This window comes from Ursus americanus, chromosome X (genome assembly GCF_024610735.1).
Source record: "Ursus americanus isolate L20-20 chromosome X, mUrsAme1.1.p, whole genome shotgun sequence".
NCBI lineage: Eukaryota > Metazoa > Chordata > Mammalia > Carnivora > Ursidae > Ursus > Ursus americanus.
The window spans coordinates 54,294,842-54,320,497 of NC_142164.1; the positions used below are offsets into that span (position 1 = coordinate 54,294,842).

A 25,656-nucleotide genomic window follows, 5' to 3' on the forward strand; every position below is an offset into this window, starting at 1 on the left:
AGCGAGAGAGAGGGAACACAAGCTGGGGGAGCGGGAGCAGGAGAAGCAGGCTTCCCGCTGAGCCGGCAGCCTGATGCGGGGCTTGATCCCAGGACCCTGGAATCATTACCTGAGCCGAAGGCAGACGCTTAATGACTGAGCCACCCAGGTGCCCCTCAGTCTGAACTCTTAAATTTCCAAGAAGTATGCCCCCTTCTCCTGATCATATTACACAGTGACTGATAAAATCAGCTTGCTTAGTATGATTCTCAGACTTTCTCTGTATGGTACTGCTAAAAATAGGTTCCAAAAATTCCTTAAGTTAGAAGCTTTCTGATACATAAAACAAATGTTTGCTATGCATATGAGCATAAGTACTTTAATCATTCAGTAAACAATGAGTGTCTTTTCCATGCCATCCAGTGTGCTGAGATCTGAAGACAGTGCTAACCATGATAGCATCTCTGTCCTCACACTGTCCTATAGTTGCCAGTTAACTTGTCTGTATCTTCCAGTAAACTACAAGCTTTGTGAGGGTGTTGAAGAATGACAGGGAGGCATTAAAGTGAAGAGAGAAAATAGAGACAATTCTGTAGAAGCTGAACTGCGAAGAGTAGGAAAGAGGAAGTGATTCCTGAAGATAGATGTAGAAGTGAAGAGGGCTTTTCTTTAAAAGATTTGTGTATATTTCAGCTGATGCAGTGGAGCTAGTAGAGAGGTAAGGAAAGGTTGAAGATACCCAGGGGAAAAGGAAGACAATTAATGCAGCAAGGTCCAGGTGAAGGCTAGGGAGGATGGGATTCAGAGAACAGGTAAAAAGCATTGCCCTTAGATGAGATGTAAGACACCTTGAAATAAGAGGATGAATGCAGGACTGTTCGTACGTTTGGGAGTTCCCATCTGATAGGATCCATTTACTCTTTTTTTTTAAAGATTTATTTATTTGAGAGAGAGAGAGAGAGAGAGAGCAGAGGCAGGGGAGGGGCAGAGGGAGAGGGAGAGCAGGGAACCTGACTCAGGGCTTGATCCCAGGACCGTGGGATCAGGACCCGAGCCAAGGGCAGACACTTAATCAACTGAGCCACCCTGGCACCCCTCCATTTACTCTTTAAATTACAAAGTGAGGTCATCTCCTGAAAATGAGGGTATAAGAGTGCTTAATAAGTCAAAGCTCAAGGAAGGGTATACAGTAATAACTGTGAGGAGTTGGAGAGTGACCTTTCTCATGGTCAGTTGGCTGCACAGCAGTGATGGCTATGTCATCCAGGCTTTGTTGTGTCATTTACAGAGCACAGGGAGAGTAGATTTAACATAATTATTTTTTTTTATTATGATATGTTAGTCACCATACAGTACTTCATTAGTTTTTGAGGTAGTGTTCCATGATTCATTGTTTGCATATAACACCCAGTGCTCCATGCGATACGTGCCCTCCTTAATACCCTTCAGCGGGCTAGCCCATCCCCCCCCCCAAACCCTCAGTTTGTTTCCTGGAGTCCATGGTTCATAATTCTTAAAGGACCTAGGATTATTGTAATGGTAATTGAGCATTGTCTTCAACTTAAAGTCACCAGCTACATTAGCCTTTAACAAGAGAGTCAGCCTGTCCTTTGAAACTTTGAAGCCAGGTCCTGACTTCTCTCTAGCTATGAAAGTCCTAGATGACATCTTCTTTCAATAGAAGACTGTTTGATCTACCTGGAAAATTTGTACTTTAGTGTAACAACCTTTATGAATTATCTTAGCTACATTTTCTGGATAACTTGTTGCAGCTTCTATATCAGTATTTGCTATTTCACCTTGCACTTCTTTATGGAGATGGCTTCTTTCCTTAAACCTCATGAGCCAACCTTGGCTAAGCTTCAGACTTTTCTGTAACTTTCTCACCTCTCTCATCCTTCATAGAATTAAAAAGAGTTAGGGCTTTGCTCTGGATTAGGCTTTGGCTTAGGGAATGTTTTAGCTGGTTTGATCCAGACCACTGAAACTTTCTCCATATCAGCAATATGGCTGTTTCCCTTTCTTACCATTCTTATGTTCACTGGAGTAGTAGCACTTTTAATTTCCTTCAAGAACTTTTGCTCTGTATTTACAACTTGGCTAACTGTTTGGCGCAAGAGGCCTAGTTTTTGGCCTATCTCAGCTTTCAATGTACCTTTCTCAAAGCTTAGTTATTTCTAGCTTTTGATATAGAATGAGAGATGTGTGACTCTTCCTTTCATTTGAACACTTAGAGGCCATTATAGGGTTATTAATTTGCCTAATTTCAGTAGCACTATGTCTCAGGGAATAGGGAGGCCCGAGGAGAGGGTAGAGACTGGGGAATGATTGGTTGGTGGAACAGTCAGAATGCTGTTCTAGATGGGCACAGTTCATGGAGCCCCTAAACGATTACAATAGTAACATCAAAGATCACTGATCCCAGATCACCATAACAAATATAATAATGAAAAAGTTTGAATATTGTGAGAATTGTGACATAGAGACATGAAGTAAGCAAAATGCTGTTGGAAAAAACCAATAGGCTTGTTCAGTGCAAGGTTGCCACCAACCCTCAATAAAAAAAAAAAAAATGTAGTATTTGCAAAGTGCAGTAAAGTGAAGTGCAGTAAAATGTGGTATGCCTGAACTTACATGTTGGTGCAGTCCCTAAGATACCTTTCCAGTTATGCACATGTTTTTAGTCATAATCATTTGATAATTATTGTACAACATTAGATACATGTTTTAGTGGCTCCTCGCTCTTCAAAAGACAACATTTGGTATCATGGACAGCCAGTAGCAAAAGGGAGTTAAGAGGGGTATGGAGAACACAGTTTTTGAGACATATTAAGCCTGAAAATGTTCTTACAAGGAATATGATAGTAGAACAGTCAGGGTTATCAGAAGAATTTCTGTTTTGAGAACTCGTAGGGATTTCCTGTGTGGGCTGTCAATTTGACATCACCAGTCAAAATCTAGGCATTTAGTGCTCACAGATAGGACTTTACCTTTTGGCAAGTATTTTATATATGAAAGGATATAGTTTCCTCAGATTGAAGATTATTGTGAATTCATATTGAAACTTTTGGTTTTATAGAGAAACATTGACCTGATGGTCATTTAAAGTTGTAAGTATAAAGCCATGTAATACATTAGTAGTGCCTATAGCATGTCACTATACTGCATGTCAATAAACATTACTTAAAAATAATTTTCCACTTTAAATTCTGGGTTTCTAATTTTATTAATGGAATCCTTAAATTAATTTGAAGACTTTGATTTTGAAACATTTTGGTATATGTTCAGCTGTACTTTGGTGTATGTTGACCAAATACTTTGCTTATTTCAGTATCTTTAGGGTTTTTAACATTTTTAAATTTTAGTACTCTGTATCTGCTTTTAGCCATTATGAATAATCAAAATTGATTTAATATCTGTTTTCAAATACTAAAGTGTATATAATTCAGAAATAATGTCATATGGCTGACAGACACATGAAAAAATGTTCAAAATCATTAGCCATCAGGGAAATCCAAATCAAAACCACACTAAGATACCACCTTACGCCAGTTAGAATGGCAAAAATCAACAAGGCAGGAAACAGCAATTGCTGGAGAGGATGTGGAGAAAGGGGATCCCTCCTACATTGTTGGTGGGAATGCAGGTTGGTGCAGCCACTCTGGAAAACAGTGTGGAGGTCCCTTAAAAAGTTAAAAATTGAGCTACCCTGTGACCCAGCCATTGCACTACTGGGTATTTACCCCAAAGATCCAGACGTAGTGAAGAGAAGGGCCATAGGCACCCCAATGTTCATAGCAGCATTATCCACAATAGCTAAATCGTGGAAGGAACCGAGATGCCCTTCAACAGACGAATGGATAAAGAAGCTGTGGTCCATATATACAATGGAATATTACTCAGCTATCAGAAAGAACGAGTTCTCAACATTTGCTGCAACATGGATGGCACTGGATGAGATAATGCTAAGTGAAATAAGTCAAGCAGAGAAAGACAATTGTCACATGATTTCTCTCATCTATGGAACATAAGAACTAGGAAAATCGGTAGGGGAAGAAAGGGATAAAGAAAGGGGGGGTAATCAGAAGGGGGAATGAAGCATGAGAGACTGTGGACTATGAGAAACAAACTGAGGGCCTCAGAGGGGAGGGCGGTGGGGGAATGGGATAGACTGGTGATGGGTAGTAAGGAGGGCACATATTGCATGGTGCACTGGGTGTTATACGCAACTAATGAATCATCGAACCTTGCATCAGAAACCAGGGATGTACTGTAGGGTGACTAACATAATGTAATAAAAAAACATTAAAAAAAAAAGAAATAATGTCATAATTGAATCCTTTGAAAATAAGTGAAGAATTAAACATTAAAGATAATCTGAAATATTTATTTCTATGAATTACATGAATGCAATGTATATGATATATAAGTATATAAAGCAGAAATTCGATGTTTGGACACATGTTCGTGTTACAAGTTTCAAATTCTATTCTAAATTAAATGCTTGTAAGTTAAATTTTTTCAAACAGCAGTAGAGTTTGAAAAAAGACACTCAATTTGAAAGTTAACTGCACTCTAATGATAGAAGAATGAAAATGAGATCTACCAGCTACATCTAATATTTTGTTTCCACTTTTTAGATTTCCATTTTGACAGTACCAGGAGAGGAACCAGGAACTTTTGCTGTTCGGGTCATTGAGTTGTGTCCTTCAACAATGACATGCATGAAAGGCACATGTAAGCGCAGTAGAATCTGGTTGTCTTGTGTGTTTGTTTAGGAAGTAAATGGGGGCAGCCATTCATAAAGTTGTCTGGGTTCTATTTATAGTTTTGCCATATATTTTTCTATTCACACTATTTGTTCACACACTTTGTGTTCGTATAGTAAGTCATTTTATACCTTCCCCTTGCCTCTAATCATCTTTGTGGCTAAATCTTCATAGGCACAATTTATAAACCCTCCAGTGAAAGAATTTCTGTGATTTTCCAGTTCTTTCTGTAATTTTACTTAAGCTTATTAGAAACATACTTTCACAAAATTCATTTTCTTTACTGCTAGTTTTCTTCTTTGCTTTTCCTTAGAATTCTTAATCCAGTTTATGAACTTCTGCCATATGTAAATCCTCTTAGTTTTTATGAGTCTGAAGTTAGGTACTACTTTCTTTTACCAGTATGTATCAGAATTTCTGTCTCTAACACTGTCAGACACCATGCCTTGTAGAACATATTTCTTAAAGGTGTTTCACTAGGTAGAAGTCAGTAAGGTTACACTGGATATCATTATGCCTAGACCTAAACTGTGTACTGTAGGGATTACAAAAAAGCAGAGGGTGGCATGCCTGATTTGAAATGTTCATAATCTTACGCACATCTAATAGAACAAAACAGTATTAACTGTGTGCAGTATATTCTGCTAGACATTTCGGGATAGGTAAAGATGAGTATGACATAGGCCTGACCTTAGAGGACTCCATCTAGTGGGACAGATAAGACAAACACAAAAGTAGCCGTAAGAGGCAAAATATGAAAGTACCACAAGAGAGTTACCAACAAACAGTGGACTGTAGAGATTCATAGGAGGGAAGCAACAATGTCATTAGCTAGATGTTTAAAAATTCTGTAAATTTATATTAAGTTTTATTCAAACTGTTAACATGAATTATGAGAAGCGGAAGACTAATCTGGTTTGGCATGGTCAATGAAAACATGACTATGTCTTCAAGTGTAGAACTACTACTTATTAAAAGATGTCAGAAATGTAGTTAAACAGAATTGGGAGCTTGTTTGCCAGCAGGGAGGGTGAAGAGAACTTGTCCCTTATTGCTGTAATCCTAAATTTCAGTTTGAAAAGTAGCTCACTGATTGTTTGCCACCTTTTATAGTGATTGGTGAATTAAGTAAATTTTTACCATGACAATTACATTATTTTTCCCTATTACCTTAACTGTTTTTTTTCCATGTCTTTTTATCTGTGTTAGTATCTTAGATATAAAATAAAACTACACTCATCTTTGGTTTTCTAAATTACATTTATTTTATGTTTGTGAATATTTTTGTAAATTTCTTTTTATAAATTTATTTTATTTTTCTGTGTGAAATATTTTGTGTGTCCAGTCTAATAATACATTCACTACTAATAATACTGTCACTATTGACAGTTCAAAAGATATAAAGAAGTAAAATTACTATAATCCTTCTACCCATAGATCATAAACACTTGTGTGTGTTTCTTTATCTTGATTTTATATATGTATACATATATATTTCCATAATTATGCAATACCGTTTTATATATTGTTTTATAATCTGCTTTTTAAAAAGACTTAATACAACAAAAATCTTTTTGCATGTCTATGATATTTTCAGTGATTGTGGGTATACTATTTTTATTTAATCCCATGCTGTTGAGATTAAAGAGTTTTGAAAATTTTTACTTCATAGTCCTGTAAAAAACAGCCAGCCTAGTAAACAAATATTTGTGAAATTCCATTATTTTTTAAAACCTTCTTTGAGTGGAATTATTGGGTCAAAGTGTATAGGTGTTCTTTTTTATTTTGTAGTTATAGATTCATAGGTATTTGCAAAGATAGTACAGAGAAGTCCCATGTACCCTTCACCCAGTTTCTTCCAGTAGTTATATTTTACCAAATTATAGTACAATGTCAAAACCAGGAGTATGACATTGTTATAATGTGCATATGTGATTTTATCACATGTGTAGATTCTTGTGACCATCACCACAAGGATCCCTTGTATTGCCCTTTCATAGCCATAGCTATATCCCTCCATCCCCACAGTAGCTACCTAATCGCTGGCAGCCATAATCTCTTTTCTATCTCAGTAATTTTGTCATTTTGACAATGTCATATAGAATGAATCATATATTAGGTAATCTTTTTTTCTTTTTAAATTTTTTTCTTTTTTTATTTAAAACAATAGGTAATCTTTTGAGGTTTTTTTTCCTCAGTATAATTTTCTTAAGGTTCACCCAACTTGTTGCATGTATCAATAGTACATTCCTGTTTATTACGGAGTAGTAGTCCATGATAAGGTGTACTTCCTTCTGGCCTCCATGGTTTCTGGTAAGAAATCTGTTATTTGAATTGCTTTTTCACTGTAGGTAATGTGTTCCTCCCACCCCAGGCTGCTTTCAAGATTTTTCTTAGTCTTTAATTTTTAAATTTTAATACGATGTGTCTTGGCATAGATTTCTTTGGAATTATTCTATTTGACATTTATGCAGCCTCTTGAATTTGCAGGTTTATGTCTTTTGCCAAATTCAGGAAATGTTCATCCTTTTTTTCTCTGAATACTTTTCAGCCTTATCCTCTTTCTCCTCTTCTTCTGGGATGCATGTGACATGACTATGAGAACTTTCACTATATAGTTCCACATGTCTCTGAGGCTCTGTTCATTTTTTTTTCTTCAGAAATACTTATTAGGGGTTCCTGGGTAGCTCAGTCAGTTAAGCATCTGCCTTCAGGACCAAGCCCCATGTCTGGCTCCCTACTGGGAGCCTGCTCCCTCTCCCTCTGCCTGCTGCTCCCCCTGCTTGTGCGCGCGCTCTCTCTCTCTCTCTCTCGCTGTCAAATAAATAAATAAATAAATAAAATCTTTTGAAAAATACTATACCTATTAGGAGGAATACATCATGCTGGGGACAATGGATTATACAAAGGAATATAGCCAAAGTAATAACAATACTAAGCTAGTACAAAGAGCAAGAATAGCCCAAATTACGTGTGCTTCTGTTCATTTTTATGTAGGCTATTTTCTTTCATTTCATATTGTATCCTTTCCATGGTTCTACTTTCAAGTTCACTGATTCTTCCCTTTGTCCATTCCATTCTGTTGAACCCATCCACTGAAGGTTTTTTTAAAATTTAATTATCGTATTTTCCAGTTTAATAATTTCCATTTGGTGGTTCTTTAAATCTCCTATGTGCTGAGGCTTTCTCTTTCTTTCCAGAGATGGTCTATAGTTTCATTTGTTTCCAGCAGATTTATAATTGCTCACTAATGCATTTTTATGATGGCTGCATTAAATCTTACTTAACTCCAACAGCTGTGTCATGTTGGCGTCTGTCAGTTGTCTTTTTTCAGTCAAGTTGAGGTTTTCCTATTTCTTGGTATAATGAGTAGTTTGGGATTGATACATGGGCATTTTTATTATTCTGTAATGGGACTTGGGTCTTATTCTGTTTTAGCAGGCCTCCTCTGACACTGCTCTGGTGGGGAAAAGGGGTGCCACCTTATTAGCCAGGGACATGGCAGTTCCCCACTTACCCTCTGCTGGCACCTGGAGGTTGGAGAACTTCCTCATTACTGCAGAGTGATTATAGTGTAGGCTATCTAGTAGGCCTCACTGATTTCCACCCTGGCTAGGAAGAGCACAGGAGAGCCTTGTTACTGCTCCCCACATGACACGATGGGGGGGGTATGGTTTCATTATTCAGGCAGTGGTGGGAGACCTGACTCTCCATTAGGCCTCCAATGACACTACCCCAGTGTCTCATTACTGCTGGGGGGGGGGGGTGGTGTCGAAATCCAGGATCCTGCCATGGTCTCTACTGAAACTGCAGATTAAAAATGAGGGGATGGAGAAACATTTATCCGGCAAAGGGATGTCAAAAGAAAGCCAGAGTAGCAGTACTTAGACAAACTAGACTGTAAAAAGAGACAAGGACATTATATAATAATAAAGGAGACAATCCAACAAGAAGATGTAACAGTTCTTAAGTATTTATGAACCCAACATGGGAGCACCCAAATACATTAAACAGTTAATAACAAACATAAAGGAACTAATCGATAGTAATACAATAATAGTAGGGGACTTAAACACCCTACTTACATCAATGGACAGATCATCCAAACAGAAAATCAACCTGGAAACAATGGCTTTGAATGACACACTGGACCAGGTGGATTTAACAGATATATTCAGAACATTTCATCCTAAAACAGCAGAATATATATTCTTTTCAAGTGTACATGGAACATTCTCCACTAGAGATCAAATACCAGGTCACAAAAGAAGTCTCAACAAATTAAACAAGATCTAAATCACATCATTCATCTTTTCTTCTTATTTTTTATTTTAATTCCAGATAGTTAACATACAGTGTTGTATTTGTTTCAGGTGTACAGTATTGTGATTCGTCCATTCCATACATCATCTAGTGCTCATCGCAATAACTGCACTCCTTAATCCCCATCACATATTTCACCCATTCCCCCCCCCACCCACCTTCCTTCTGGTAACCAACAGTTTGTTCTCTTTAGTTAACAGTCTCTTACTTTGTCTCTCTTTGTTTCCCTTTGCTCATCTGTTCTGTTTTGTAAATTCCATATATGTGTGAAATCATACGGTATTTGTCTTTCTCTGATTTACTTTACTTAGCATTATAGTCTCTAACTCCATCCATGTTGTTGAAATTGTCATGAAGTTGTCATGATTTCATTTCTTATACTAGCTAAATAATATTCCATTGTGTATATACATATATACCACATCTTCTTTATTTATCGGTTGATGGACACTTGTGCTGCTTCTGTATCTTAGCTATTGAAAATAATGGTGCTATAAACATTGTGGTGCATGTATTCCTTTGAATTAGTGTTTTTGTATTCTTTGGGCAAATACCCAGTAGTGCAGTTGCTGGGTCCTATGGAAGTTCTACTTTTAACTTTTTGAAGAACCTACCGTACTGTTTTCTACAGTGGCTGCACCAATATGCATTACCACCAACAGTTCAAGAGGGTTCCTTTTTCTCCACATCTTTGCCAACCCTTGTTGCTTCTTGTGTTGTTGATTTTAGCCATTCTGACAGGTGTGAGGTGATATCTCCTTGTGGTTTTGTGATGTTGAGCATCTTTTCATGTGTCTGTTGGCCATCTCTGTCTTCTTTGGAAAAGTATATTCATGGCTTCTGCCTGTTTCTTGACTGGATTATTTGTTTTTGCGGTATTGAGTTTAATAAGTTCTTTACGTATTTTGGATACTAACTCTTTATCACATATGTCATTTGCAAATATCTTCTCCCATTCCATAGGCTGCCTTTTAGTTTTGTTGATTGTTGCCTTCACTGTGCAGTAGCTTTTTATTTTGATGAAGTCCCAATAGTTCATTTTCGGTTTTGTTTCCCTTGCCTCAGGAGATGTATCTTGAAAAATGTTGCTACCACCAATGTCAGAGAAGTCACTGCCTGTGTTCTCTTCTAGAATGTTTATGGTTTCAGGTCTCACATTTAGGTCTTTAATCCATTTTGAATGTATTTTGTGTATGGTATAAGAAAGTGGTCCAGTTTCATTATTTTGCATGTTACACCGTGCACTTCTCCCGACCCCATTTATTGAAGAGACTCTCTTTTCCCCATTGGATATTATTCTCTGCTTTGTTGAAGATTAATTCACCATGTAATTGTGGGTTTATTTCTGGGTTTGCTATTCTGTTCCATTGATTTATGTGTCTATTTTTATGCCAGTACCATACTCTCTTGATTACTATAGCTTTGTAGTATAACTTAAAAACTAGAATTGTGATAACCTCCAGTTTTATTTCTCTTTTTCAGGATTGCTTTGGCTCTTTGGGATCTTTTGTGGTTCTATGCAAATTTTAGGATTATTCTTATTTCTGTGAAAAGTATTGTTGGCATTTTGATAGGGATTGCATTGACTCTGTAGAATGCTTTGGGTAGTACAGACATTTTAACAATGCTTGTTCTTCCAACCCATGAACATGGAATGTCTTTCCATTTCTCTGGTCCTCTTCAATTTCTTTCATCAGTGTTTTATAGTTTCCAGAGTATAAATCTTTCACATCTTTGGTTAAATTTATTCCTAGGTATTTTTTTCTTTTTGATGCAATTGTAAATGTGACTGTTTTCTTATTTCTCTTTTATACTGCTTTTGTATCCTGCAACTTTTTTGAATTCCTTTATCAGTTCTAGTAGTTTTGGGTACAGTCGTTTGGGTTTTCCATATATAGTATTGTGTTTTGATTTCCATTTCCCTAATCCAAAGCAATCTTGAAAAAAGAAAAACCTGGTTGTATCATAATTCCAGGCTTCAATTTATATTATAAACTATAGTAATCAAAACAGCATGGTACTCACCCAAAAAAAGACAAATAGATCAGTGGAACAGAATAGAAAACCCAGAAATAAACCCACAATTATATGGTAAATTAATTTTTCACAAAGGAGGAATGAGTGTACAGTGGGAAAAAGATAGTCTCTTCAAATGGAGGTGGGAAAACTGGACAGCAGCATGAAAAAGAATGAAACTGGACCTTTTTGTTTCACTATAGACTAACATAAATTCAGAATGGATTAAAGACCTAAATGTGAGACCCAAATCCATAAAAATTCTAGAGGGCACAGGTGGTAATTTTTCTGGCATCTGCTGAATTATATGTCTCCTGAGACAAAGGACACAAAAGCAAAATTAAATACTGGGACTCCATCAAAATAAAAAGCTTTTGCACAGTGAAGGAAACAGTGAACGAAGCTAAAAGGCAACCTTTGGAATGTGTGAAGATATTTGCATATGACACTCTATAAAGGGTTCCTATCTAAAAGATACGAAGAACTTCTACAACTCAACACCCGAAAAAGAAATAATCCAATTTAAAAATGGGCAGTAAGGAGGGCACCTATTGCATGGTGCACTGGGTGTTATACACAACTAATGAATCATCGAACTTTACATCAGAAACCAGGGATGTACTGTATGGTGACTAACATAATATAATAAAAAATATTAAAATAAATTTAAAAAATGGGCAGATGACATGAACAGATAGTTCTCCAACGAAGACATACAGATGACCAGTGGATTCATGAAAAGATTCTCAGTATCACTTAAAATCAGGGAAATGCAAATCAAAACTACAAGGAGCTATCACCTCACACCTGTCAGAATGGCTAAAATCAACTCTAGAAACAACAGGTGTTTGTGAGGATGTAGAAAAAAAGGAACACTTGTGCACTGTTGGTGCCAGTGCAAACTGGTGTGGCCACTTTGGAAAACAATGTAGAGGTTCCTCAGAAAGTTAAAAATAGAACTACTCGGGGTGCCTGCATGGCTCAGTCAGTTAAGCATCTGCCTTCAGCTCGGGTCATGATTCCAGGGTCCTGGGATTGAGTCCCACATCGGGCTACCTGCTCCACAGGGAGTCTGCTTCTCTCTCTACCCCTCCCCTGGCTTGTGCTCTCTCTCGCTCTCTCTCACACTCTCTCTGACTCTCAAATAATAAAATCTTAAAAAAAAATAGAACTACTCTAGAATCCAGTAATGGCATTTTACCAAGAAGTACAAAACACTAATTTGAAGGAGTAGATGCACCCCTGTATTTACTGCAGCATTATTTACACTAACCAATTTATGGAAGTAGCCCATCTGTCCATCAATAGATGAATGGATAAAGAAGATGTGGTTTATTTATGCAGTGGGATATCATTCAGCCATAAAAAGAATGAAATCTTGCCATTTGCAATACCATGGATGCAGCTAGAAATTACAATGCTAACCGAAATAAGTCTGTCAGAATACGGCAATTACCATCTGATTTCACTCATGTGGAATTTAAGAAACAAAACAATAATCAAAGGAAAAATGAAAGAGAGACAAGCCAAGAAATAGACTCTTCACTATAGAGAACAAATGATGGTTATCAGAGGGGAGGTAGGTAGGTAGATGGCTGAAATATGTGATGGGGATTAAGGAGTACATATACCATAATGAGCACTGAGTGATGTACAGAATTGTTGAATCACTATGCTGTTCACTTGGAACAAAAATAACACTGTATGTTAACTATCCTGGAATTAACAAAAAAAATTTTTAAAAGAAGAGTGTGAGAAGATTACGAGGAAGAACACACCTCCATCAGCTCCAGAAATGACCTCATTACAGCAAATGTGCTTGAGCCTCCAAGGGCCTCAGAAGGTTAGGACAGTTTGCGGAAAAATTAGGCCAAAACATGGTCTCAGTACCAGCCATGTCTTATCCGGAGACTTGTTGGAAATATATGAGAACCCAACCCTGGCCTAGTACTTCAGAAACTGTGTTCTGAGAAGCCCTGTAGGTGATTCAGAAACACATGAAAGTTTGAAAGCTACTGCTACAAAGGAATGAGATGCCTTTTTAGGGTGAAAAGGTGGTGTCAGAGGAAAGATTGTGTCAAAGTTTAAAAGACAAAGAAAACTTTATTGAAGAGTATTGCAAAAAAGAGAGAGGACAGAACGACTCAGTCTGAATTCAGCTCCCCTGAGGTAGAGGGTGGGGAGGTTTTTAAGGGCTGGGGTGAGCTAGTGGCAGAGTACTAGAGGATATTGGCAGTAAAGGGAGTTGTCAAAGGCCATTTGTGTTTGCTTAATAAACTTCTATTTTATGGCAAAATAATGGCATATAAGAGACTTGGCTGTTTCATGTTACAGTGATAATGTAAGGTTTGCTTATATAAGTTTTCTGTTATGAGTAAAATTTTTGAACTAATTTTTATTGTGAGGGGTGAATATATTCATGTGTATTTATACACACAAACACATTTGTGCATGTTTTGGTACATCAGCATATTATGCAAATAAATTCCGAGGAGTATATGCCAAAATGGTCACAGAAGTGGTTATCCCTAAATGATGGGAATACAGGTAACTGACATGTTTTTCTATTTGTTTACCTTGATTTGCTGGCTTCTGTATAATATGAATTAAAAATAGACTTAAGTAGATATGCCACAAGCATAAAGGATCATATTGCATAAATGTGTAATAGTGTGATCAAAATTTGACATACTGTACCACATATTAAACAGTTATAATTTTGATTATGTACAGTTGAATCCACAGTTTCAGGTGTATATTTCCAAGCCACTAAGATACAAAAATGTTTCATGTAGTCCTTAAATTTGACTATTTTTTCCATAATCTTCATTATTCTCAAATCTTCCTACTTTGGTAAATATTTCCTGAAAATTTTAACTGTTTTTCCAAATTGCCCTGCAACATAACAATCAGTAACCCATCTTAGGTAAGTCCTTTCTCACATGGGTCCTTCCTTGTCATCTGGATTGTGTTTCTACTTAATTCATCTATTTTTGTGTGTGTATACTTTCCCATTCCCACACCTCTTTTTCACGCCAGCTTATTCAGAAAAGTCTTCCTACTGATTGAAGACAGCGATTGCCTCTTGTGTCCTGCAGTCATAAGTAGCCTGAAGTGGTGCTGTAACCTTCACATTTTCTTTTATAAGCAACATCATAGTTATTTTAGACATCCCCTGGACATTTCCCTGGCATTTTGAAATAGTTTAACGTCCAGTGTATTTTTGGGGAGAAACACAAAAATATGTTTTACATGTATGTATTTGTCTTAATAGCTTTCTCATGTAATAGAGTTACATTTATTTGTGAAATCACTACAGAGGTCAAAGAACTTCCCTCATAAAAACTCTTCAGAGTACAGTGTTGTATGGTAAGACATGGTGCATCTCTGCACTTTGCAATTATAGAAGATCCCTACTTCTGGATGAAGTACACTCCTTGACAGTATCTGTTAAAGTAGGTTGTGGTGACGCAGACTTACGGTCTGCTCACTCCTGCATTTCACACAGGGACTGTCAGTCAGCTGGGTAAGAGTAACCTAGATAGTACTGGATAGGTCTTATTTAGGTCTGCCTAGAAGAACCACAGAGATGTTAAGATCATTTGTACAAGGTCATATGGTGATATTTATCTTTGGAATATAATAACAACAGCAGCAGCAGCAGCAGCTATCATGACGTATTTGCTGGGAGTAATGGGGTAAGTACTCCCATTAGTTATTTCATGCAGTTCTTAAGATAACCCTATGAAGTAGGTACCATTAGTTCCACTATAGAGATTAGGAGACTAAGGCTAATGGAGTTTAATTAGATTACCTAAATCACATACTTCATTCAGTAAGTGGCAGAGCAGGGATTCAAACATAATTTTTTCTGATTCAGGGCCCATAGAGCCTACCACTGTGCTGATGCCAAAATTTAAAAAAAAAAATGCTGCCCTCATACACTTTCTCTAGTCATAAATCATCATCATATTGTGCCAACCTTAAAACTATGGGCTTTTTCCTATCTTACAATAAAGAAAATAGTGTCCTAACATACCATGATGATAGTATTGAGCTCCAAGGAAATGTTGCATGCCAATGGAAATAAATGAATTAGAGCTGTTGTAAAGATTCAATATTTATAAAACATTTAACACACAGTGCCTGGAAAAGAGTTAAGCATATAAGAAATGGCAGCTCCTATTGACAATAAGAATACCATTGCTAATGTACTCTGGGTATTGATACTTCATATAACAAAATATTTTTAATATTACCATGTTTTCTCTCCCTTTTCTGCCTTTTCACAAACTCTTCCCTTAATCTAAAGTGGACTTGCCAACTGGTTAAATGCTTCTTCATCCTTTAGGTCCTAGTTCATATATTAACCACCTTTTTCAAGTTTTCCCTGCCTCATTTGTGTACTTATTACACTTTTGCTCCTCTATTTAGGTAGAACCTTGAACTTTCCTGTAGGGTTAACATTTATTCTGTTTTTATAATAATGATAACTAATATTTATTAAACAGTATATGCAGGCACTGTTCTAAGTACTTTAATTGAATTAATTTAACCCCACCCCAACAACAATTCTGTGAGTTGGGCCAATTGTCTTCTCTGTTATTCAGATGAAGAAATGGAGGCACAAAAAAGGTAAATGACTTACCCAAGGTCACGGAACTTGTAGTAGGAAGGAGCCGAATTTAAATCCAGTCAGTCTGACTCGAGTCTATGCTTCATTCATCATACTATACTGCTTCTTAGAGTAATTTTTAAATTTTATTAAAACTCAGTGTATAGTATATTATTAGTTTCAGAGGTAGAGTTTAGCGATTCATCAGCTGCACACAACACCCAGTGTTCATTACTTCAAGTGCCCTCCTTAACGCCCATCACCCAGTTACCCCATTCCACCACCCAGCTCCCCTCCAGCAACCCTCAGTTTATTTCCTATAGTTAAGAGCCTCTTTTGGCTTCTCTCCCTCTTTTATTTCATCTTATTTTATTTTTCCCTCCCTTCCCCTATGATAATCTTTTTGTTTCTTAAATTCCACATATGAGTGAAATCATATGATAATTGTCTTTCTCTGACTGACTTATTTCATTTAGCATAAAACCCTCTAGCTCCATCCACCTCAATATAAATGGTAAGATTTCATCCTTTCTGATGCTGAGTAATAGTACATCATATATGTATACCACATCTTCTTTATCCATTCATCTGTGGATAGACACCTGGGCTCTTTCCATATTTTGGCTATTACGGACATTTTGCTATAAACATTGAAACAGGTGCACCTTCAAATCATTGTTTCTATCCTTCGGATAAATACCTAGTAGTGCAATTGCTGGGTCGTAGGGTAGCTCTATTTTTAACTTTTTGAGGAACCTCCATACTGTTCTCAAGAATGGCTGTACCGGCTTGCATTCACATGAACATTGTAAGAGGGTTCCTCTTTCTCTGCATCCTTGCCAACATCTATTGTTTCCTGACTTGTTCATTTTAGCCATTCTCACTGGTGTGAGGTGGTGTCTCATTGTGCTTTTGATTTGTATTTCCCCAGTGCCAAGTGATGTTGAGCGTTTTTTCACGTGTCTGTTGGCCATTTGTATGTCTTCCTTGGAGAAATGTCTTTTCATGTCTTCTGCCCATTTCTTGATTGGACTTTCTGTTTTTCTGGGTGTTACGTTTGATTAGTTCTTTATAGATTTTGGATGCTAGTCCTTTATCTGATATGTCATTTTCAAATAGCTTCTCCTATTCCATGGGTTGTCTTTTAGTTTTGTCGTCTCTTAACTTTGCTGTGCGAAAGCTTTTTATCTTGATGACGTCCTAATAGTTCATTTTTGCTTTTGTTTCCCTTGCCTTTGGAGACATGTCTAGCAAGAAGTTGCTGCAGCCAAGATTAAACAGGTTGCTGCCTGTGTTCTCTGGGATTTTGATGGATTCCTGTCTCAGATTTAGGTCGTTCATCCATTTTGAGTTCATTTTTGTGTGTGGTGTAAGAAAATGGTCCAGTTTCATTCTTCTTCTTTTTTTAAAATATTTTTTTATTATATTTCATTCTTCTGTATGTGGCTGCCCAATTTTCCCAACACCATTTATTGAAGAGATAGTCTTTTTTTTCCATTGAATATTCTTTCCTGCTTTGTTGAAGATTAGTTGACCATAGAGTTGAGGGTCCATTTTTGGGTTCTCTGTTCTGTTCCATTGATCTGTGTATCTGTTTTTGTGCCAGTACCGTGCTGTCTTGATGATTAGAGCTCTGTAATACAGCTGGAAGTCCAGAATTGGGATGCCTCCAGCTTTGGTTTTCTTTTTCAACATTTCTTTGGCTATTCAGAGTCCTTTCTGGTTCCATACAAATTTTAGGGATTATTTGTTCCAGCTCTGTGAAAAGTTGATGGTATTTTGATGGGGATTGCATTGGATGTGTAGATCGCTTTGGATCACATGGACATTTTAGCAATATTTGTTCTTCCAACCCATGAGCATGGAATGTGTTTTCCATTTTGTGTTATCTTCAGTTTCTTTCAGAAGTGCTCTATAATTTTCAGAGTATAGATCCTTTATCTCTTTGATTAGGTTTATTCCTAGGTTTCTTAAGGTTTTTATTGCAATTATAAATGGGACTGCTTCTTTAATTTCTCTTTCTTCAATCTCATTGTTAGTGCGTAGAAATGCAACTGACTTCTCTGTGTTGACTTTATATCCTGCCACTGTGCTGAATGAGTTCTAGCAATTTTTAGGTGAAGTGTTTTCAGTTTTCCATATAGAATATCATGTCGTCTGCTAAGAGTAAAAGTTTGATTTCTTCCTTGCCAATTTGGATGCCTTTTATTTCTTTTTGTCTGGTTGCTGAGGCTAGACCTTCTAGTACTGTGTTGAACGACAGTGGTGAGACTGGTCATTTCTGTAGTGTTCCTGACCTTAGGGGAAAAGCTCTCAGTTTTTCCCCACTGAGGATGATATTTGCTCTGGGTTTTTCATATATGGCTTTTATGATATTGAGGTATGTTCCCTATATGGAGAGTTTTAATCAAGAAAGGATGCTGTATTTTGTCAAATGCTTTTTCTGCATCTATTGAGAGGATCATCTCGTTCTTGTCCTTTTATTAATGTGGTGTATGACATTGATTGCAGTTTTCGAACCACACTTGCAGCCCAGGAATCAATCTCATTTGGTCGTGGTGAATAACCTTTTTTTTTTTTAAGATTTCATTTATTTATTTGAGAGAGAGGGAGAACACAAGTCAGGGGGAAGAGGCAGAGGGAGAGAGAGCAGCAGACTCCCCACTGAGCAGGGAGCCCAGTGCGGGGCTTGATTCCGGGAGCCTGAGATCATGACCTGAGACAAAGGTAGACACTTAATCCACTGAGCCACCCAGGTGCCCCAATAATCTTTTTAATGTACTTTTGGGTCCTATTAGCTAGTATCTTGGTGAGAATTTTTGCATCTATGTTCATTAGGGATGTGAGACTGTATTTCTCCTTTTTGGTGGGGTCTTTGATTTGGATATCAAGTAATGCTGGCCTCATAGGAGGAGTTTGGAAGTTTTTCTTCCATTTCTGTTTCTTCAAACAGCTTCAGAAGAATGGATATTAATTTTTCTTTAAATGTTTGATAGAATTTTGCTGGGAAGCCATCTGGTCCTGGACTCGTTTGTTGGGAGATTTTTGATTACCAATTCAATTTCTTTGCTGGTTACGGTTCTGTTCAAATTTTTCTATTTCTTCCTGTTTCGGTTTTGATAGTTTATTTCCAAGAATGCATCCATTTCTTCCAGATTCCCTAATTTGTTGGCATATAGTTGCTCATAATATGCTCTTATAATTCTATTTCTTCAGTGTTGGTTACAATCTCTCCTCTTTCATTTATGATTTCATTTATTTCAGTTCGTTTTTTTTTTCTTTTTGCTAAGTCTGGTGGGTGGTTTATCGATCTTGTTAATTCTTTCAAAGAACCAGCTCCTAGTTTCGTTGATCTGTTCTGCTGTTCTTTTGATTTCTGTTTTACTGATCTCTGCTCTATATTCTTTCTTTTCTCCTGCTGGATTTAGGCTTTGTTTGCTGTTCTTTCTCCCTCTCTTTTAGGTGTAAGGTTAGGTTTTCTTGTTTTTTGAGGATGGCCTGCATTGCTATGTACTTCCCTTTAGGACCACCGTTGCTGCATCCCTAAGGTTCTGAACAGTTGTGTTTTCATTTTTATTTGTTTCCATGAATTTTTTAAATTCTTCTTTAATTTCCTGGTTGACCCATTCATTCTTCAATAGGATATTCTTTAACCTTCATTTGTTTGTTGTGTTCCTTGCAAATTTTCACTTGTGATTGAATTCAAGTTTTAAAGCATTGTGGTCTGAACATATGCAGGGAATAATCCCAGTCTCTTGGTACTGACCTCACTATGTGATCTGTTCTGGTGAATGTTCATGTGCCCTCGAGAAGAATGTGTATTCTGTTGCTTTAGGGTGGAAAGCTTTGAACATATCTGTGAAGTCCATTTAGTCCAGTGTGTCATTCAGAGCCTTTATTTTTTGTTGATTTTCTGCTTCGGTGATCTTTCCATTGCTGTGAATGGGGTGTTAAAGTCCTCTACTATTATTGTATTTTTATCAATGTGATTCTTTTATTTTGTTATTAATTTGCTTTATAATTGGCTGCTCCCATGTTAGGGGCATAAATATTTAAAATTGTTTTATCTTCTTGTTGGGTAGACTCTTTTTTTATGATATAGTGTCCTTCATCTCTCATTACAGTGTTTGGTTTAAAATCTAGTTTGTCTGATATAAGGATGGCTATTGCAGCTTTCTTTTGATGTGTATTAGCATGATAAACGATTCTCTACCCCCTCACTTTCAATCTGGAGGTGTCTTTGGGTCTAAAATGAGTCTTGTATCATGGAACACTACATCAAAAACTAATGATGTACTGTATGGTGACTAATATAAAAAATTTTAAAAAATAAAATGAGTCTTGTAGACAGCATATTGTTGGGTCTTGTTTTATGCAGTCTGCTACCCTGTTTCTTTTGATTGGAGCATTTAGTATATTTACATTCAAAGGAATTATTGGAAGATATGAATTTAGTGTCATTGTATTACCTGTAAAGTCACTTTTTCTGTAGATTGTTCGCTTCTGGTCTGTGTTACCTTTGGGCTCTCTCTTCGCTTACAGGATCCCCTTTAATATTTCTTGCAGGGCTGGTTTAGTGATCACAAATTCTTTTAGTTTCTGTTTTTCGTGGAAGCTCTTTATCTCACCTTCTATTCTGAATGACAGCCTTGCTAGATAAAGTGTTCTTGGATGCATATTTTTCTCATTTAGCACCTTGAATATGTCATGCCAGTCCTTTCTGGCCTGCCAGGTCTCTGTGGACAAGTCTGCTGCCATCCTTAGATTACTACCCTTGTTGGTTAAGGACCTCTTGCCTGGAGCTCCTTTCAGGATTTTCACTTTATGTCTGAAATTTGCTAGCTTCCCTGTTAATGTGTCAAGGTGTTGACCTATTTTTATTGATTTTGAAGGGGATTCTCTGCCTCCCGGATTTGAATGCCTGTTTCCTTCCCCAGATTAGGGAAGTTCTCAGCTGTAATTTGTTCAAATAAACCTTTGGCCCCCTCTCTATTTCCTCTTACTCTGGGACCCACGTTATTCTAATTTTGTTTTGCTTTATGGTATATCTGATCTCTTGAATCCACCCTTTGTGATCCATTAGTTGTTTCTCTCTCTTTTTATCAGCTTCCTAATTCTCCATTATTTTGTCTTCTATATAATTGACTCTCTGCCTCATTTATCCTAGCAGTTAGAACCTCCATTTTTTATTGCATCTGAGTAATAAGCCTTTTTTATTTTGTCCTCATTAGATTTGGGTTCTTTTATATCTCCAGTAAGGTTTCTCTAATGTCTTCTATGCTTTTTTCAAGCCTAGCCAGTATCTTTATTATTGTTGTTTTGAATTCTAGTTCTGACATTTTACTTAACCCATATTGATTAAATCACTGGCCATGAGTATTGTCCCCTGTTCTTTCTTTTGGGGTGAATTTTTCCATCTTGTCATTATGTCAGAAAAGAATAGGTGAGAGAAAATACAAAAATAGCAACAACAGCACCAGAAAAATAACACACTAAACAAATCAGAAGAAAACAGAAAAAAAAGAAAAACTTCAAACAATAAGTAGAACAGAGCACAACAGTAAACTAGATCCTGGTTTTATTTTGGTCTATTCGTTAGAAGAAACAAGATCCCAAAATAGGAAAGAAAGAAAAACTTATATATACAAAAAATTTGTATATACAAAAATTAAATTGAATAAATGAAAGCAAACCAAAAATGAAATATATGTGTATATATAAACAACGTAAATGTGAAAGTAAAAATTAAAAATCTTTTAAGAATTGATAAAATAAGAAAATAGCTGAAAAGGAAAAAATTGTAAAACTGAAAGCCTAAAGAATAATAAGAAAAATAAGAAAAAAACCACAAATGGTATATAAACCATAAATGGTTTTCCCTAGGAGCTGAAGTTTTGCAATACTCTATGATCAATAAACTTGGTATTAGCTGGATGTTCCTGCTGGTCTTCTAGGGGAGGGGCCTCTTGCGCTGATTCTCAGGTGTCTTTCCCCTGGTGTAATTGCACTCCCCTTGCCAGGGGACTGTTCTCAGTGTAAGCAGCTCCAGATTGCACTCTGTGTTGCTGTTTTGCTCCCTGAAGGCTTTCAGCACCAATGGGGGTGGATGAAAATGGCGACACCCCAGTCTCTAGCCCTGGGGCTGAAAGTTCGTGCCCCCCTACTTTTCAGTGAGCCCTCACAGAAAAGCAGTCAGTCACTCTTATCTCCCTGGTTTCCATCTCAACTCTGTGTTCACTCAGCCTGTGAACTAGTTTTTATCTCAGGCCTGCAACTCCATTCCAGTGTTCAGACTTCACGGACTACTACAGCAGACCCACGCTGTTCTACCCAGGTTAGGGAGGGGGGATCTCAGCGCTTCTGTCTTTTGTTGAACTGCTCGATCAGCAGTCACCCAACTGTGCAGCTGTTCTGGTTTATGACAATACAGAGCAGAAAGCTGGCACCTAGACTCACTATTTGCAGCCAGCTTCCCTCCTCCAATGCATGGGAACTCTCCCACCGTCAGGCACCCCTGTTCTTTTTGTGACACCAGGGTTCCTAAGACCATGCTGTCCGACCTGAGAGTCTGCCCCACTTTGCCACCTGAGCACAGTTTGGGCGGTCTTCTAAAAGTTCCAATTTTGCGCTCCACTGTTTATAACACTTTCCAGTAGCCAGCTTATGGAGGCTCCCTTCCCCTGCGGTTTATCTTAGGATATCGCCTCGGATTCCTGTCTCCACACCTCCTACCTTGCAAAAAGTGGTTGTTTTTCTATTCATAGAATTGCAGCAATTCTTTTCTCAGATGTCTGGTCAATTTTGCAGGTGTTCAGAATGATTTGATAACTGTCTGAATTCCAGGGATCAGACGAAATTAGGGTCCCCTACTCCTCCACCATCCAACTCTGCACTCTACTGCTTTTTAGGGTTAATTATAGCATGAATAACTTTAACATTTCTTGTCCAATATGAGGAACTGAGTCATGGCTTACCATTTCTATTCCTAGAACTTACATATGTACGTTATGCTTAGCACTACTGAATAAATAATAATTTTAAAAAAACCCTCTATATCCAGTTTTGTTTCTACAGTCACATTTTCTCACTTAAAAAAACAAAGTTTCTTGGAAACATTTTACCCACTACTAAATAAAAAATAAAAGATTTAAAAACACTATATCTTAAGGTGTCGTGATATTGAAAAGAAAAAAAAATTAACAAGTTTTTTATTTAGTTTTCAGTTTTTGTATTTAATGTTACGAGAATCAATTTCCAGCTTGACTTCATAGGAAATTAAGGAAGAATACTGTTATAGTGGAAAAGTATTGGCCCAAGAGTCTACAGAATTGCTTGCAATTAATTCTTTGACCTTGAACAAGTTTCCATAATTTCTTAGGTCTTGGTTTCTTTATTAGAAAATGAGGGTGTTGGGGCGCCTGGGTGGCACAGCGGTTAAGCGTCTGCCTTCAGCTCAGGGCGTGATCCCGGCGTTATGGGATCGAGCCCCACATCAGGCTCCTCCGCTATGAGCCTGCTTCTTCCTCTCCCACTCCCCCTGCTTGTGTTCCCTCTCTCGCTGGCTGTCTCTATCTCTGTCGAATAAATAAATAAAATCTTTTTAAAAAAATGAGGGTGTTAGTCAAAAGAGTTTAGAAAAGATCCCCTACACGTTGAACACCCTCAGTGGTCCATATTTTGCATGTATGTAGAAAAACACCTGTCCTGTATACATGTTTGACAAAATACATGGCATTTTAAGTAAACTGGATTTTTCTTTAAAGCTCTCTCCAACTTCAGCTTTCTCACTTTTTTCTGTGATAAAATTGTTTTGCTAATATTTAATGTCTTAATTTATAAATGCAAAGCCAGCAGTATAGACAAATACACTGGCTTTGGTTTTTTGGGCTCAATACTGAGGCTTACACCAGGAGGGTTAACTGAAAGAGAAAAGCTTGAATTTATTATTATATGCTTAGTCCTGTTCCTGGGGGGGGGGAGAGAAGGAAGTTCATATTTGTTTGGTTTTTTCATTTTCTTACTTAATTCAAGTTTGGCTTCTTTATTCCTCCTTCTTGTCTTATGTCTTGGGCCCGTTCATAGACTTTCAGGAGTAATTTGTAACTTGGGCATTAGAAGTCTTTAATAGTGTATTTTCCTTCTTCTGCCCTAATGAGAGTCATGGTGTCAGAACTGGTGGCAAGTTGTTCTGCTCTTGGTAATTAGCTTGCCTGTCTTCTGAAACAGAACTAGGCTAATGTCACAGAAGGCTTTAAGACACCCCTTCCCTTTCTCTTAATTTTTAAAATTTTCAAGTCAGAAAAAGTATTTGCTATGTATTTAAGTAGCCAAACCTTTTCTCAGCTCATTTATTTTCCTCTTTCAAAGCTCACTGGTTATGAGCAAATTTTTTAGCTTACAGTGCTACATAATAATTGTCTTCCGAAGACTTACACAATTTTTACTTCTAAATCTCTTTTGAGAGTTTTGTCTTTTCTCCTGAACCTTTTGAATAAAATTTATCTTGATCACAATAGAACAGGTTTTAAAAATTTACAGAATTGTTTCTTCACAGGAAAATTTAATTACTTCCCAGGTTAAACAGCAAAAACTGAAAATGGTGAGTACTTTCAAGTGGTACAAGAATCCCACCTTTTTAAGAATTTGACATCATTCATACTTTTAAAAAAAGTATCTGCAGAAGAATTCGTCTCAATTAGGATTCCTGAGAGAAACTTTTTACTATTCTGTCTGAATCCTCTTGTTTTTTATATATCTGGATTAGCTTAGCTGTGTTGTAGACTTCTCATATTTATACTAATAGTGTTGAGCTCTTAGTGATCATCTATATGCTGATTGTTTTGTAGAAATCAAAAAAGTAAAATAGTATTAAGGAAGAGTAAATTCTAAATACTGTATGAATCTGTTATTTAATTTTTAAGCACCTATCATTGTTAACCATTTTCCCTTAAAACAATTACTTAAGTAGACAAATACATCTAGACTTTGGTCTCATTATATAAATGACATGCATATAATTAGTATGTCCAGCTGAGTGGAACCAAATGCCTTCACTTGCCTTAAAATTTGAGACTGTAATGACAAAGTTATGAACTAAACTCATCGCTCTTCCTATTGGGAGAATCACTTGAAGACAAATGTTGGTAAGCGCTGTAACTAATGCAGTTACACCTGAGTAAATCAAACATAATCAAAATACATACCAGTGAGACTTTGTGGGTTACACTCATTCCTCAGAGGTAATAAAATGAAATTTATAGAAAGTAAATGATGTGAAGTCTCATGATTTATTGCTTAGCTTTTCTAACAAAGAAATGCATTTTAAAGATACTTGTGAGCAAATTAGCTTGTTTGTAAGACATACTACAAAATTATGGCTTTAGAGAAAAGATGGGAATTCTTTAGTAAAATTTAAGTCTTTTTTACTTTTAAATACTGGGTTTAATTAATGTCAAAATCTGGTATACTCCATTCTTCATTAGCCATAGTAATCTATATGTAAAGATTTATTTCCTTTTAAGGATGTTATTGATTTCAAAGGTATTTTTCCTGGTTAAATAAATATGGGAAGATAAAGGAATTTAAACTTGCTCAGGTACTCTTTTAGCTAATGAAGATTTTACGTTATTCTTTCTGAGAATATTCTCACTTCTTAATTCTCATACTCAGTTTATCTTTATCTTTTTTCAGTATCAGCTCATCAAATTCACCCATTCTTGAATCAGCACCAACTTCTACTTTCTTTCCATTAAGAACAAGGTAGAATTTTGTAACTTTTTGTAGTTTAATTGAGGGTTGACAAATACTGTGGTACTTTACATTAAATACTATTCAGTTACTGTGTTGCATTCAGTAACGTCTAATACATAAAATTCATTTTGTAGTGTTTGTTAAAGAGAAGATCCTGTTTAGGAAATTGTAGGCATTGTGTAATAAGATACAGTATATAATTCT

General features: G+C 36.7%; 1 protein-coding gene across 2 annotated transcripts in view; it reads left to right on the forward strand.

Annotated features, from left to right (window-relative positions):
• CHM (CHM Rab escort protein) overlaps window positions 1-25,656 on the forward strand; it is a 188,931-nt gene that overhangs the window by 140,769 nt on the left and 22,506 nt on the right. For both annotated transcript variants that reach the window (XM_045774163.2, XM_045774172.2), the window contains one exon: window positions 4,620-4,716. In XM_045774163.2, the coding sequence (XP_045630119.2) occupies window positions 4,620-4,716 (97 nt within the window). The remainder of the gene's footprint in view (window positions 1-4,619; window positions 4,717-25,656) is intronic.